A 16,064-nucleotide genomic window follows, 5' to 3' on the forward strand; every position below is an offset into this window, starting at 1 on the left:
GCTGCTCCATCCCTGTGCATAAATTACCTCCGGGCTCTGAGCTAAACAAAGGGCCCTGAAATAATTCTGCATTTTAATAAAGTCAGCATTCGTGCCACCGCCATCCTTTCAGAAGGAGAATTTGCATTTCCTGCTGCCAGCTCGCCCCACACAGCCCGCTGGCACTGAGGCCGGAGCACTCGCCTGTGCTCACACCGAGGACAATGTTAGATTTTGTCTCTTAATCACGGTGACACAGGGTAGAGCCTCCCAAAGCCCCAGACCAGAGGGCACACCAGCATCTCCAAAGCCCTCCAGTGCTGAAGGCTGTCTGAAAGCAGCGCTCTCCAAAACACTTGCCACGGTGGCTGTGCATCCCTCGCGTCCCCCTGGACCCCTGGCAGCAGCTCCTGCCCCGTGGCTGTGAGAGCTGGTGCTTGCACTGCTGGTCTGCATTCCTGGGAAACCTGGAGAGAAACAAACTGCAGTTTCTGGCTCCCAAAGGGAAGGGATCCCCTGGGCCTGGCACCAGCTGTGCCTCCAGCAGGCAGCGAGCTCTGAGCGGGTGAGCAGCACCAGCATTCTGTGCTGTGCTGATGGTGCCGGACAGGTGCTTCCCCAGGCAGGCAGAGCAGAGCAGAGCCATGTCTCCCTTCCCTTTGGTGGGCCTGTCACCCTCTCATTTCCCTCCTCAGCCCCCTGTGCTGCACACACAGGCCAGGGCTTGTGAAGCACGCTGCCTTTCCAGCTGGAGCTGGGCCAGAGCTCCAGAGTTTGTCCTGCTGAGGGCTGTGGGGCTGCTGCAGCAGAGGGCCCGTGGTGCTCCAGGGTTTGCTGTGAGGGTCCCCAGCCCAGCAGCTCTGTCCCACCTGCGCTGGGCTCCTATGGGCCGAGCAAACCTCTGGCTGCAGCAGTGTCTGCATCCCTGCAGGGCCCCCGTGGGTCCCCCTGCCAGCTCTGAGCTCCGTCCCAACCCCTCTGCTGGAGCAAACCCTGCTGTGGAGATGGCTGCGATCACAGCTCTCAGCGCGTTCAATTACTGCCAGTTAATGATGATTAATTTACAATTAGGGGCCTCTAAAGGGTAGTGTGTCTGTTAAATAAATATTGATCTTTCATTTGTGGCCACAGATATATTGCCCCAGTTATGGGAAGCACTGCAGCAGCAAAGCCAGGCTCTCCCAGAGAGAATCCCTGCAGAACCGAGCTCACAGGGCTGCTGGGGCCTGGGGGCTGCCCAGGGCAGGGCACTGGACAAGGATCATGGTATCTGGGGTGCTTCGCTGCTGGCTGGACGCGCTCAGTGCTGCTGATCCTGTTCCCATTTGCTGGCTGTGGGAATGGGGATGCTGGAGCTGGTGCTGCCCTCTTGCATGGCCCTTAATTGGCCTTGTAAAGCAAACAAATTGTCCAGAGGCTCCACCAGCAGCCTGACAAACTCCTCACTGAATACAGAATGTCTTTTCCACCCCATCTCAGCCATGCTCTGGAGCCTCTGGCCAGCGTGGCCATGCCACTGCCCACACATGCATGCCACACTGTGGGCTACCTGCCTTCTATTGTCTGAGCCCACTCTCCAAGAGGTATTTTTCTAAAAATCTCTTATCAATTACTTATTAGCCATATAGCTCTTTTCCTTTTCTGAGGCATTGGCCTCAAATAAACAAAGGCCATTTCGACTATTTGCCAGGGCCATCCAGCCCTGAATGCTGGAGCTCAGCAGGGATTTATTTCTGCAGGAGTGTGGCGCTCTTCTTTCTCACCTGTGATTCTTTTCCCCATGCAGATGAGGTGAAACACCCTCCCACCCTGCCTCCAGTGTGTCCCAGGAGTCCCTGGTGAGCCCTGCTCCTGCTCCCTGGCACATCCCCAATCACTGTTCCTCATCTCCCCTCTGCAGTGCACTCCTCGGAAGCAGACTCACCAGGAGAACACTCTCTGGCTTTCTCTTCTATTTGAGGCATGTGTTTGGAACAGTGCTTTTGTTCCAAATGAACACGTTGATTCATTCAGAAGTGCAGTTTCTGTTTTTGAATCAGCAGAGCTGTTTATGCTCATAGTGTCCATAAAACTGTTATTTTAGTCCTGACACTGATGCTTATGAATAAAATTTAGATCTCATTCAGAAGAACATTAGCTGTAGCTATTTGGCTTCTTGTTAAAGCATTAATTTTTATTGAGACCACATTGCCAAGCAGCTCCTTCTGCATCTTGCAGCAAGCAAGTACCTCCAAGTGGAGACTTGGGTAGGACCAGATGCAGCAGGGGTCCCCCAGCCCCGATTGCAGCAGGGGTCCCCCAGCCCCGTGGCTCCAACTCTCCCTCTGCAGCTGCTGGGTGATGGTGGGCAGCTCCCAGCTCCCCCAGGTGAGCAGGGCACCATTCCCAGGGGAGGTGCTGGGGTCTGCCAGAGCCCTCAGGAGCTGACACAGCCGTGCTTGCTCGTGCTGGGTGGATGTTGGGTGTTCTGGTGCCAATTAGCTCTCCTATGTATTTATTGCACCTTTTTGCTCGAAGCAAGCTGTTAAATGTCAGAAACACTTTAGCATTTTAGCAGAAAGATAATTTTTAATAGATTCCACCTACAAAAAGGAGCTGACTGGCAGAATATTAAACTCAGGGAGATTTATTTTTACTCAGTGCCTCCAAACAGCTTGAGATAACCATTTTTGCATGGCTCCTTGCTGATTAATGCTGCTGTCTCTTGCCTGTCCTCCTCACTCGGTGCTGTGGCAGCTGTGGTCTCTCACATCCCATTAACCTTGTCTGCAGAAGGGATACCTGGCCAAAGCGAAGAATTAGCCCTTGTAATTAGGAATGTAAACATCTCACACTGCCTGCTAACATCCACACATCCTTCCCTGCCTGCTACCAGTGCTTGTTAGGGCAGGATACCCCCAGACAGGCTATTCCTGTCATCAGCTTCCCTCGTACCAGCTTTCAATAATTTCTAGTTGAAGAAAAGCCCAAATAAAGCCCAAATCAAACCCAAAGTAGCTTTGGTTCTTCAGGGACTGAGGTGGATGCTCTGTCAGTGCTGGTTTTGCTCTCAAAAAGTGCACTGGCATCTGGTGGGGTTTGCTGGGGCTGTGGAGAGCCTTTCCTCTTCCTCAGCAGAGCTGATGGATGCCTGGGATTCACGGCTGGCACTGGCCAAGCAGTCGTTGTTAGTGGTGGTGATGTTTGTCCTGGGCACAGCACCAGGCCAGCCCCAGGTGCTGCCAGAGCAGCGCTGCCTCAGGGCTGCAGGGATGGCACTGGCACCTCCACCTGGCACCTCCACCTGGCACCTCTGCCGTGGCCCAGGGATGGCACTGGCACCTCCACCTGGCACCTCTGCCGTGGCCCAGGTTTGGTTTTTGGGTGAAGCTCTATCAGTCTGTTCTCAGTTTGAACAGTGGCTCCCTAGTGCAGGATGGAGCAAATGAGTCATTGTTCATAACACAGCAGCTTCTGAAAATTCAGGTGACTTTATTTGTTTCTCGGTGATATAATGAGCTGTTTTGAGTGATGCTAGATTTAATGGCTAAATCAATGCGTGTGTTCAGTGTTAGCCTTTATTTTAGCACTAAGTGACATGAGATAAGCAGACTTAGAGAGTGTTAATTGGTTTGTGTTTAGCATTTACACTAATCAGACTGTGCAGTGCTGCCCAGAGCTCTTCAGCACTAGTAATTCTGTTTATCCAAACCAGGAATTGTTTACTCTATTGACTGGAGTGGCATCAGGCTGTTTTTTCACTCACTTGGATGTTACACTACATGTGTGAATTAACAGAGAGCCCTGGCCAACCCCGAGTGCTGCTGCACACAGCGTGTGGGGAAAGGTGGCTGAGCAAACCCTGCTGAGACAGAATGCAGCAGGGCCCTGTGCAGGCAGCAGGAGCAGCAGGGCAGCCCTGCTGCCTTGGTGCTGCTGCCCTCGCTGCGAGCGGGGCGGGGGGCAGAGGAGGCTCTGATCCCCATCCCAGATGGAGCTCCCATCACTGTGAGCAGGGCAGGAGGCAGAGGAGGCTCTGATCCCCATCCCAGATGGAGCTCCCATCACTGTGAGCAGGGCAGGAGGCAGAGCAGCCTGTGCTCCCTGTCCCAGATGCAGCTCCCATCACTGTGAGTGGGGCGGGGGGCAGAGGAGGCTCTGATCCCCATCCCAGATGCAGCTCCCATCACTGTGAGTGGGGCGGGGGGCAGAGGAGGCTCTGCTCCCCGTCCCAGCCCCATCCCAGAGGGAGCTCCCATCACCCCATTCCTGCGTGGAGCCACTCAGCAGCAGGATCACAGCACTCTCTTCCCATGGACCACACCCTGGAGAGCTGTGAGACGGGGCTATGGGCTGAGCTGTGGGGCTGTGCTGCCCAGAGAGGGGAACCCCCAGGTCAGTGGGCAGGGGGATGTGCCAGGACCCTCCTCCGCAGCCGTGGCTGGGCTGCCTGGCCTGGGCTCACATCCATCCTCTGCTGACGGGAGCAGATGTCTGGGCAGGAGCCCACCAGAGCATCCCAGGAGCCAGAGACAGCGCACTGGCCAGCCAGCAACACACAGCACGGCTGCCTTCAAAATGGCTTGGAAATTGCCTCACCACTGCTCTGTTCCCATCACCTGGCTGGTTTTATTAGAGTTGGTTTTGGATCATTTAATTTTTATCTAAACATTCACTTCCCAGCTGAGCTCTTGGAGGGCTCTGGCTCCCTGGCTGCCTGCAGGATGTGCTGACAGCCCTTGCTGCTGCTGAGCTGCCTCCTGAGCTGTCCCTGGCCCTTCCCCGTGCAGCTCCAGCGCTCGCTTTGCTCCTGGGCCCCTGCAGGGTGGGTTTGGGTCACCCGTGGGAGCCCACGGGGCGCTTCCCCAGCAGGGATGGGATGCTGTGGGTAAGAGAGGCCAGGCATGCCACGGGCTGCTCCTGCTCCAGGCTGCTCTGGGCCCTGCTGGGAGGCACAGCAAGATGAATTCCCTTCTGGTTTGCAAAGTGCTGTTGTACTGATTTCTGCCAACCAGCCCCAAAGTGGGTTGCGGTGCCCCTCAAGTGCCACCCCTGGGGACGGTGGAGGGAACCCAGAGTCACCATTATCTGGAGCTGCAGGGGCATGGTGACATCCCTGGGATGGACGTTAAATCACCGTGTGAGGGCAAGCACAGGATGTCACTGGGGCTCAGGGAGGAAGCTCTGCGGTACCGTTTGCACTGACTGTGTGATCCGAGTCAGAATGAGAATCATAAATCTTGATTATTCTCTGTCTCAGCTGATTTGAACCAAATGCCTTGGACAGGGATATAGTTCACATCTCGCTGAAAACTGCAAAAAAACTGATTAAATGTACAAACTGATATCAATAGCACTCTATCTCTGTTAATGCCCGAACTGTCAGAGTTTGGGGAGAGGATCCTGTGTGGGCGGGCTCTGTCCCAGCCCAGATCAGCCTCCTGAGGGGTTTCAGGGCAGCTTTCTCCCCACTGTTACTTATTTTGGTGCTTCGTTCTTGCAATTCTGGCTGTTATTATGATGCTGTCAATTACAGATGGCATCTCTGATTCTGATTGCACTTTGCTTACAATTAAGCATCCTATAGAAAAATGGAAATGCTGGGTCATTAACATAGTGTAATAATAAGGTAAACCATTCAATTATGGAGGAAAAACCACTTTGAATAATAAGGATATTGTATGCCTAAAAGACATTCAGATGCCAATGTATTACCATTCTTGCATACATAATAAATGAACTTAAACCCAAAAATAATCAACAGAAGCAAATAATAAATAGCTGTGCCCTCGGCAGCAGCCTGGCTGGCATCACTCCCCCCAGGGGCACAGGAGCAGCTCTGGGGCGGGAACGGACAGGTCCTGGATGTGTGCAGTCCTTGGCAGCGGTTTGGGAGGTGCCTTGGCCGCTGCAGGGCTCGACTGATGCTGGAATGGACGCGGTCGCCACTTGCATGGGGAGGAGGCAGAGGAGGGGCCGGGCACGGGTGTGCAGGGGAGCAGCTCTGGGGCTCTGCCCGGGGCACCTGCCGGGCAAACACCCAAACAGTGGGATGTGGTGCCTTGGGCAGCCGAGAGGCGCACGCAGCTGGGCAGATCTCGCCACTCAGTGTCTTGTGGAGGGATTTGGAGCTGGCTTTGCTGGGAGAGCAAAGGGAGAGCCGTGACCTCCCCACCTGCCCTTCAGCCGCTCTGCCTGCAGCGATGGCTCGCATGGATCCATCTCGCTGACAGCTCACAGGGAACAGCGAACTGCAGGTGTGAAGGTGCAGAGGGTCATGCTCCTGCACCACCCCTGACCTGCCGGGGCTCCTGTGGCAGCCTGGGTCGTGGTTTTGTGTCCAGCCTGGTTGTGCTGGTGCCTGTGCCGTGCCCGGCTGGGGCTCAGCGCAGGCTGTGAACGATTACTGCCGTTTGCAGCCTCTTTGGCACTGCCGCTCCTCCATAACAATTCCCAGCCTTTTAGCTGCTGATGGCTTACCCATTACTCTGGCGCTGCGTTAGGATAACATCCAGATACATCTGAAGAATAGAATTTATTTACTCTTTTCCCTGAAAAGCTTTTAGTATGATACAGCTGTGGTGCTTTCACTTAGGCAGCCATTATTGCCAGCGTGTTTTTCCTGGTAGAATTAAATTTTCCTGAAGATGAAAAAGGACTCCTCAGGATCTGCAGCTCCAAACCACTATATTTTAATATTTTATTTCCCTGGCCTTCTTTGGGAAGGGCGCATCCCATCCCATCTTTGGGAAACTGGAGTGATTCGACCACCCAGCTGAGTCTGATCAGTGTTAGGTGTGCACAGAGCTCTCCCCATGAGCTGTGGCTTTCCCACGTCCAACTGGCTGCTCCAGGTACGGCAGCCTGCAATGCCAACAGCATTGACAGTCCTGAAACTTCCACAGGCACCGCAACAGCTGTCAGAGCTGGCCTGGGTGGGAGCACCCCTGCCCGGGTGTCCCTGCGGGCTCCTGGTGCTCTGCTTGGGGCAGGAGGAGCACAGCCGGTGCTGGGGGCTCCTCCTGCTGCATGTCGGTATTGATGTCCCAGACTGGCATCCCAAGGGGTGGAAAGGGAGTGTGTGTGATGGCTGCTGCCAGCAAGGTGCACTGGGTTGCGTGCTTCACAGATGTTTCTGTCCTGCAGAGGTTGAATGTGCATCAGCATTTCATGCAGCTCTGCCCCATAGCTGAGCGCTGGCATGGGGCAGGAACAACCAGTGGAAAGTGAGTGAAGTGGCACGGAGAGGGCTTGAGCTCCTGTGCTGAAGGGAAATCTGGGCTGGGTGCAGACTAGCTGGACTTGAACATCCCCAGTAAGAGGAGCAGGCCTCCCCCTGCCTGCCCGTGAGTCCTTTGCTATAACTGTGACTAACACAGTAACTAAATCCAGCAGACAATGCTAAGAGATTCTCAGTGAATAGGATCATGGCCTTCTGTAGGGAATGGTAGTGAGACTTCATCAAAATAATTTTGACAGCAGAGGGGCTAGAAATATGCATTTCCAACCTTTCTCACAACCTGTTCCATACATGCTAACCAACAAAAAATCTTACACTAAAATTGGAGAGATTGGGCCAGATTTATCCCTGGTCAAGCAAGGTCAGGCATTCCCCATCAGGAACCCCACGGCACTAACCTGAGCCTATCCAATTTGTGTGAGAGCTGTGCAGGCAAGGGATTTGGGCACAAGGCAGCAGCCGTGTCCCAGAGGAGATCCACTTGAGGAGAGAACAGAAGAAAGCAAGATTTAGCATTAGGATCATAATTTCAGATTACATTGTGCAAGTATCAACAGTCTATACTCATGAGAGCCTTGGGGAGCACAATGCTGCAGCAGCTCTCCCAGCTAGCCTGATCAGTGAGGGCTGGTTTTAATTGCAGCTGAATGGATCTAACCTTGTGATGTCTGTTCACAAAGCATTGCCAGATTAATATAGGTTCCATAGTTGCTTCTGCTAAAAGACTTTAATGGATCAGCTTAGTACTCTGCTCCATGATTATAGCATTCCTACCCACCTATCATGCCTGAGCCAGATGGTCCCAGTGAAATCAGAGCATATTTATATTTTTGTCTGCTATTCAGCCACCTGCCCACTGATTTTGTTGCATAGTGGTAGGAGGAGAGGAGACTTCCCCGGTGCAGTTTGCCCCCCTGCCCCTTCCCAGCTCCTGGCAGACCCCAGAGGAGCCACAGGCTCCCCTCTCGGGCTGCCAGGGCGCCTTGCCCGGCTCTCGGAGGGCAGCCACCGGCCGGGCAGCAGCGCGGCTGCGGCTCCTGGCACAGACACGGCTGCTCCCAGGGCGCTGGGGGACGTTTCCCGTTCCAGTGGTGATGGGAGCCATTAAGAAGGTACAAGTACTAAAGAGATCTTGAGCGATGCCTATAAAACCTTTGAATCCTTGACAGAATCAATAGCAGGTTCTCAGGAGTAACTTCTTATCCAGGCCAACTTAAGCACATGCCAATGAGCCGTTAAAGATTTTGCATTTGTGGAGACACAGAAGCCCTTTCATTGGGATTGCTGGACTCTAGAGTAGGCGATATTGTGAAAAATCGCGTTAGACATAGGCTGCGCTCCGAAGGCACTTTCCCATGTCCGGGGGTGCGGCTGCAGCGGTGCCCTGGGTGCAGCCTCGCTGCAGGCACCGCTGCGGAGCGAGCCCGGCCGGGTCGGCCCCCGGTGCAGGGATGCCAGGAGCAGCGGGCAGGGGCAGCCTGTGGATGTGGATGCCCCCGGTGCCAGGATGCCCCAGCAGGCAGGAGCAGCGGGCAGGCAGGCCGTGGAGCGGGATGCCCCCGGTGCCGGGATGCCCCAGCCGGCAGGAGCAGCCTGAGCGGGTTCATGCCCCGGTGCCGGGATGCCCCAGCCGACAGGAGCAGCCTGAGCGGGTTCATGCCCCGGTGCCGGGATGCCCCAGCCGACAGGAGCAGCCTGAGCGGGTTCATGCCCCGGTGCCGGGATGCCCCAGCCGGCAGGAGCAGCCTGAGCGGGTTCATGCCCCGGTGCCGGGATGCCCCAGCCGGCAGGAGCAGCCTGAGCAGGTTCATGCCCCCGTGCCCGCAGCCCCGCCGGGCGCTGCCCCCGCGCTCTTGCCGCCTCCCGGATACCTTTGCTATTGACACGGATTCCAATTTGGCATCTCGGTTGCCATGGCAGCCCCAAGCTGCCATTCTGTGATCAGCTCGGCTCGCAGCGAGTCAACATGCGTTAGCACCTGCGTTGGTATGGCAACCCGGGAGCGCGCTGCGGACGGACCGACGGCCGGACCGACGGCCGGCTCCAGGCAGCCCGGGGCGCGCTGGCGGAAGGGCTGGCCCTGCTGAGGGACACTGGGACACTCCCAGCCCCAGCTGCCTCTTGTTCCCTGGCTGCGCTGGGCTCCGGGGCTCCCACATCCCGCAGGGCCGGGGGACACGGCTGGCACAGAGCAACCCCAAGCTGCGCCTCACAGGAGTGTTCTGCATGGACACCGAATGGCTTCGGAAACCCTGGGAAGAGGGAAAGCTCCTTGTTTTGGAGAAGGAAACCAATGGTACCGGCAGCCACTAATTTGGGGTTACAAGCCCTGCAAAAGCAGAATGCAAGTCACAGAGAGGGGCGGTTCACCCCCTTCTCCCAGCCACCAGATCCCTAACCAGTAAACTCTTCCAGTGAGTCTCCTGGGGATAGTTCTAGTTCCTTTGGCCCCCAGTCTGAGCTGGCACCCACTTTTCTGAAAGGGCTTTATAATTTGTGTTTAGTGTTTTTTAACAGACATATGTGAGCTGTTTGAATTAGAGCAATGTGAATCTATTAGGCAGCGACAGATGCAGGTTTTGTGTCTCTTATTAGAAGGGATTGGCTTCTGAGGTTTAGTGATGTGCAAAGGATTGGACTTTGGAGAGATTAAAATTATTTTCAGCGTTAAGCACAATATTTCTGAGCTAATGCACTCACTCTTGAATATAGATTCACAGACTGAAAAGATTATAAAACATTAAACCTATGTAAATTCAGCTGTAAATTTATGTTTGAACAAATTCAACAAGAGATTTGACTCGGGGGCTTATAGCAAATGGGTTCTGCTTTTAATGCTTACTGCGGGCTCGGTTGCAATGCCGCTCTCCCCTTGAAAGTCCCACGCCTGCTGAATTACTGGCAGGTCACAGCTGACAGCTCAAGCAATTATACTGGAATGTGTTAATAATAAAAAGAAAAAGGATTCATGTTTGTCTTTTCAGAAGACAAAAGCAGCTGTTTGCTCCACCCCAAGGAGCAGCAGAGAAGAGCTCTGTGGGCAGGTGACCCTTGCAGCACCTGGCCATTTCCTCTTTCCACGGCAGCTGTGCAAATCCTCGTCCTCCTCTGTGATCCCACAAGCCCTGGGAGTTGCTGTGAAGTTTTTTCTCTTGTTGAGAACATGAAAATACAGTTAACAAAGACTCTTTTTGAGTGGGATTGCAGGAAACCTGCAACATGGTGAACAAGCTGCCTACACAGAGATAAATGACAGCTGTGACTGAAGGAATAAACAAGATAATCTGGATTTAAATAAACCACAAGGGGATTTTGGCAACATGCAAATTCGCAAATTTATAAAATGTATCCTTTGAAAATAAAGAGCTTGTTTGAAACCAGCAGTTAAGAGCAATTACCGGAGCACATTTTCCCAATGAGGGTCCCTGCTCCAAGCCAGGGCGGGCAGGAGCCAGCTGTCCTGCTGAGGGCTCTCTGTGCACAGAGCAGAAACCTGGAGTGGGGGCAGCAGCCCCTGTGCAGCCCAGGGGACACAGAGCACTCTGCCCCTCCTCAGCCTCTGAGAGCACTGGGGAACGAACAGGAAAGGAGAGAAATATCCAAAGCCCGAGCAAGTGCTCAGTGATATATATTGGATCATCTGCTTGGAGATGCCTGGGTCCGAGGCCAGCGTGGCAGCCCGGTGTTGGCACTGCACAGAGCGGTGCTGCTGCACCCGCAGCTCAAGGGGACGGTGCCCGTCCCGTGAGGGGGCAGAGGGCTGGCTCGTGCCTGTGCCAGCAGAGCTCGGCCAGGGGATCGCTGTCACTGCTCCCCTTGTCCAGGGGAGCCGTGATACGAGAGAAGAGATGCAGGTGGGGAGACAGCAGTGGCAGAGACATGTCCCATCCCAACCCCTCGCCCCTGCAGTGCCCTGTGCAGGCATGCCAGGCACGGTCACTCCCTGGCCGTGCATCTGCAGCGACCAGACTGGCCTCGAAAGGGACACAAACACTGCGGGAATGCCAAAACGTGTTCAGAGGGAGCAAAGCCCCAGCCCCACGCTGCAAACCGCTCTGCACCAGCCGCTGCAGGGGAGCCCTGTGCGCTGCTCTGCCTGCACACACAGAGCTGGTTAGAATTCTGCCGGCACACACGCAATTAGGGCAGAGCACATGGCAGCAGCTCTGTGAAGGTTAACTGCTCTGAGGAGCGTTCCTGCCGCGCCGGAGGCTCGGCTGCTCCAGCTCCGACACCCCTGCTATTCCCAGCAGCAGGAGCTGGCCGTGCAGCGCGCTGCTCTCTGTTTGGCGGCGCTTACCGTGTGCCACCGGCTGCACACAGGGCACCCGGCCCGGGGCTGCAGGCTGAGCCCCCTTCACCTGCACAGCCAGCTCAGCTCCTGCCCAGCAGGCAGGGCAGCGCGTGGCGGGATTCTGAAACACAGCAGAGTTTGGGTAAAGCCTTTCTGTATGCATGTCCCAGAGCCACAGTCATTGCGGGCTCTGCATGGCCAGCGTGTCCTGAGGACAAACCGTGGCTTCCAGCTTTATGCTTAAAACCGTGCAGCAAGTGCTGAATCTGCTTCTCCTCCTCTTTTCCTTGATCGCTGTTTCCCTGTTTTCTCTCCTCAGGGCCAGCCCATCCATCTATTTGTCTTTATTGTGCACAGAGTTAAACACAGTCCTTAAATGTGGCAACACTTCCAGATTATTAGCTCTGGAATTTCTTGGCTCTCCTTTATTATGGTAACATCATCTGAAGGGGCAGTTGTAATTAACGTTTGTTCATGCTTCTTTTATAAACCCCCAGTGTGTTTGTTTTATCCAAACCAAACCAAACCAAAAGCCCTGGGGCATCAGGTGCTGCAGTGGGGAGCAGACGCCATGTGGCTGCTGTCCTTGCTGCAGGCGGGTCGCTCCCCATCCTCCCCATGGGCTGGCTGTGAGAGTGGGCACGGAGCAGGGCTGCTGGGGGCAGCACCTCCCACTCCCCCACGCCCTGTAGGACAGCAGTGGGCACCCAAGGGCTCATCCCTGATCATCCCTGGGTCTTGCTGTGATGTGCATAGCCGTAAAAGCTTCTTCCTTCCCACAGGGCTGTTAAATTCAGGTACTGGATTCCCCAGGGAAGCTGGTCTGTAATTCTGCATCATCTGCAGTCCCCAGGTGCTCCTATCCCTCTTATTTTTTTTCTTAGTTTTTTTCTTAAAGGAATAAATACGTCAAGATCCACCATTCGGACTAATCCTTGCTCCCTTCGTGCCACTGCTGCTCAAGTGGCTGATGCAAGGCACGCATGAAGCACCAGAGTGCTCTGGACAGAAGGCTTGCAGGCCCCTTGCCATTGGGAAGGCAGCTGCAGCAGGACCTGGTGCACGGGGATGGCTTTCCCTACAGAGCCTGGGCAGCAGCAGCATGCTGGCCCAGAGACAGGGAGAGCTGCAGCCCTGCAGGCTGCACTGCTGGTGCTCATCAGGACTGTTCAGCAGGAAAGGCTCTGCAGCAGGACAGCGGCAGCCGAGGAACGCCAGCCTCTTCACCCAAAGTGCTGAGGACACCGGCAGCCCTGAGGCAGCAGCAAACCCACCCTCACTCTTGCCTTGAGACCCCTCCTCACCTCCGTTCTCAGCAGAGCCAGCCTGGTGGGCTGGACGGCACCAGCCGTGAATACACAGATTACAGAGGCGTTAAAGCCAGATGATGCCTTTAGCAGACAAATAGGAGGTGACAGTGACAGGCACATCTAGCAGGCTGTGCCAGTCCTCTGCTTCTGCTCCAGGCCTCAGCTGTGTTATTCCTGAAATGGGTCTTCCTGGGGCCCAGCACTTTGACGTCAGCCTTACTGTGGCTGTCGCTGCCCAAGGTGCTCTCACAGAGCCATTTCAAGCCTATCCACGCTATTTCCTCACCATATGTTTGTACTAAAAATAGTTGCAGTACAGAGGGATAATCCTGCGAGGCCGTGGGCACGGCCACGCTCTGTTCTGACCCGGGAGATGTGCCCAGTGCCGTGGGTGCCTCCCCGGGGCAGTGGCTGCCCTTGGCACTGCGGCCGGGCTGGGGCTGCCCACGGCCGGGGCACGGCGAGGCTGGCGGTGGGCAGCAGGCAGGCCCTGGCTGTGCCACAGCCTCCAGCCCCCGCGCCACCTGGCAGCACAGCAGGTGTCACCGAGGCTGTGACACTCCTGCAGGGGACACCATGAGAGTCCCTTGCAATGCAGCTTATTCTGTGATTCTGTGATCACTTAAAAGCCCCTGGCTGGCTATGATAATCCTTAACTGGTGGCACTGGGACAAGAATTTACCTCTTCATTTTCTTAGACATAACTGCTATCTCTCTGCAGTTTCATTTTACAATATGGTAATATGCTATCCAGGAAAATCTTGCTACATGCTAATTTATCCAGTAGGCAAATTCCTTTTGGCTAATAAAAGTGCTTGCACAGGAAGCTCAAAACCCAGCTGCAATTAATTATTGACAGAGCATGTGAATTAGAGATAAAAGAAAAGTCATTCTTTCTCACACACAAGATAGTAAATAAATTTAATTATTGTACTAGAAGCAAGGGATCTTATTCTGTATTAAGTTTTATTAGCTGAGACATTTAAAAGCATGTCATCATAACAAAAAGGTCCTGTGTAATCCGAACTGCGGCGCTCCGTACACGGCTCGGGAGTGAATAGGCTTAATTGAGCAAATGGGAGCAGATGGCTTCTGAGCAGGCAGGTATTGTGCAGGTTTAGTGTCAATTAGCTTTGGTCGACACACGCCTGTGGCAAATTGTCTGCATAATGTGTCACCGAGGCTGCTGTTACGTTTTGGGTGCCCACCGTGGCCGGGGCTGAGCAGACGCACAGCCGGCAGGGCTGGGGTCTGGGGACGCGCAGGAGTGACAGCGTCCTTCCTCCTGCGTGTGCCATCCCACCTGTGCCAGGTGCCCGCCCTGCCCGGCCCTCGCTAACCCCTGCTCTGCTTTGGTGCAGGAACGTGATGCCCAAGACGCTGGAGGGCCAGATCACCATGGAGAAGACCCCCAGCTACTTCGTGACCAACGAGGCCCCGCGGCGCATCCACAGCATGGCCAAGGACACCAAGCTGATCGTGGTGGTGCGCGACCCCGTCACCCGCGCCATCTCGGACTACACGCAGACCCTCTCCAAAAAGCCGGAGATCCCCACCTTCGAGGTGCTGGCCTTCAAGAACAGGACCCTGGGGCTGATTGATGCCTCCTGGAGCGCTATCCGCATTGGGATTTATGCCCTGCACTTGGAAAACTGGCTCCAGTATTTCCCCCTCTCCCAGATCCTGTTTGTCAGTGGTGAGAGGCTCATCACTGACCCAGCTGGGGAAATGGCCAAGGTCCAGGACTTCTTAGGCCTCAAGAGGATTGTGACAGAGAAGCATTTTTATTTTAATAAGACGAAGGGGTTTCCCTGTCTAAAGAAGCCAGAGGACAGCAGTGCTCCCCGGTGTTTGGGCAAGTCCAAGGGTCGAACTCACCCCAAAATAGACCCAGATGTCATCCACAGACTGCGGAAGTTTTACAAACCCTTCAATGTCATGTTTTACCAAATGACAGGCCAAGATTTCCAGTGGGAGCAGGAAGAAAGTGATAAGTAGAACCACAAAATCAGGAAAAAATATTTTTTTGTTTTTGGGATGTGAATCATCATTTGAGACCCAAAACTCTCTTGGGGCCAGAGGCTCATCCCTGTGTGTGACAGGCTCTCGTGCTGCCAGGGCTGCAGCAGAGGTGGCCCCAGGTGTGCAGTTGGAACTGTTGTGTCACCTCGGGCTGCACTGGGCTCTCCCCAGCGCAGCCCTGGGGCCGGGGCAGGTGGGAGGAGGAGGAGGAGGAGGCAGGGGGAGCAGGCTCCTTTAGGGTGAGGGGCACTCTGTGTCAGCGTGTCACTGCTGGGGTCCCCCTGCAGCCAGGCAGGCGGCTCCAGACCTCCTGCCCAGCAAGGGGGTGGCTCCCAAAACCCGGCACTGGGACAAACCCATAGATTTGATTTCTCCTGCCCTGCACTTTAGTTTTGCCCAAACAGCAGCATCAGATCTGGTAAATTCAGGCCTTGTGCACTCACATGCACACTGGTCTTCGTGTGTGGAAGGAGTAAAGCCAGTTATGCTGCAAAGGAACTATGTACAGGAACTTCATTTGCACCAAACGTTTCAATTACTTCTTGCACTAAAACTAGAATTTATCAAGTGCCACAGACACCTGGTCTCAATTCTCCTCTGACTGATGGGTACACCTCCCCTGTTGGAAGAGAGTTGTTCCTTTTTGCTGAGATGCTCAGTGAGATCAGAACTGGGATCCCCCCAGGCCTCCATCCTTGTGGAGGCTGAACGAGCACTCCAGGCTCCAGAGTGAGCCAGGCTCCCGCTGCCCAGCCAGGCTGCCAAGGCACAGTGTGGTGCCCGGAGTGGTGCCCACGCAGCTCCCCCTGGCCAGGCTGTGCCCTGCCCTGCTCCCTGCCCCATGGTTTGGAGCCATGTGGGGACCGAGGGGCAGGAGGGCTGGGACAGATGGCACGGGCTCTGACAGGCAGCACCCCTGGCACTGCCATTTGTTTGCACCTTGAAAATGCAATCCCTGCTGCTGGCTGCGGACAGCTGGGGTCGCAGAGCAGGGAAGCAGCCTTCATCTGACTTCAGAATTACAAAAGAGCAATCGATTCCCAGGGCAAGCACTGCTCAGCGCACAAAACATGTGCTTTCTAGTGGAAATGACCAAGTCACCCAAATTTGCAAATCCTGGTAGAAATTATAGACTAAACGTCTATCCCCACTCAATCCCCCGGTGTCATGAGAGCTGTTTGCTGGGCCGGCAGAGAGGAGCAGAGCTTTCACACAAGTGCACAGCTCCACCTCCACTGCT

The 16,064-nt window shown here is 54.8% G+C and overlaps 1 protein-coding gene across 1 annotated transcript in view; it reads left to right on the forward strand.

Moving 5' to 3' along the window:
* The window catches only part of HS3ST4 (heparan sulfate-glucosamine 3-sulfotransferase 4), a 52,795-nt gene extending 37,819 nt beyond the window's left edge, over nucleotides 1-14,976 (forward strand). The window contains exon 2 of the mRNA XM_054271295.1: nucleotides 14,164-14,976. Coding sequence (XP_054127270.1) covers nucleotides 14,164-14,800 — 637 coding nt within the window. The 3' untranslated portion in view covers nucleotides 14,801-14,976. The remainder of the gene's footprint in view (nucleotides 1-14,163) is intronic.
* The last annotated feature ends 1,088 nt before the right edge of the window (nucleotides 14,977-16,064 follow it).

Source organism: Melozone crissalis, unplaced genomic scaffold (genome assembly GCF_028551555.1).
Source record: "Melozone crissalis strain CALT ecotype California unplaced genomic scaffold, PUWL_Pcris_2 ptg000012l_1, whole genome shotgun sequence".
Lineage (NCBI taxonomy): Eukaryota > Metazoa > Chordata > Aves > Passeriformes > Passerellidae > Melozone > Melozone crissalis.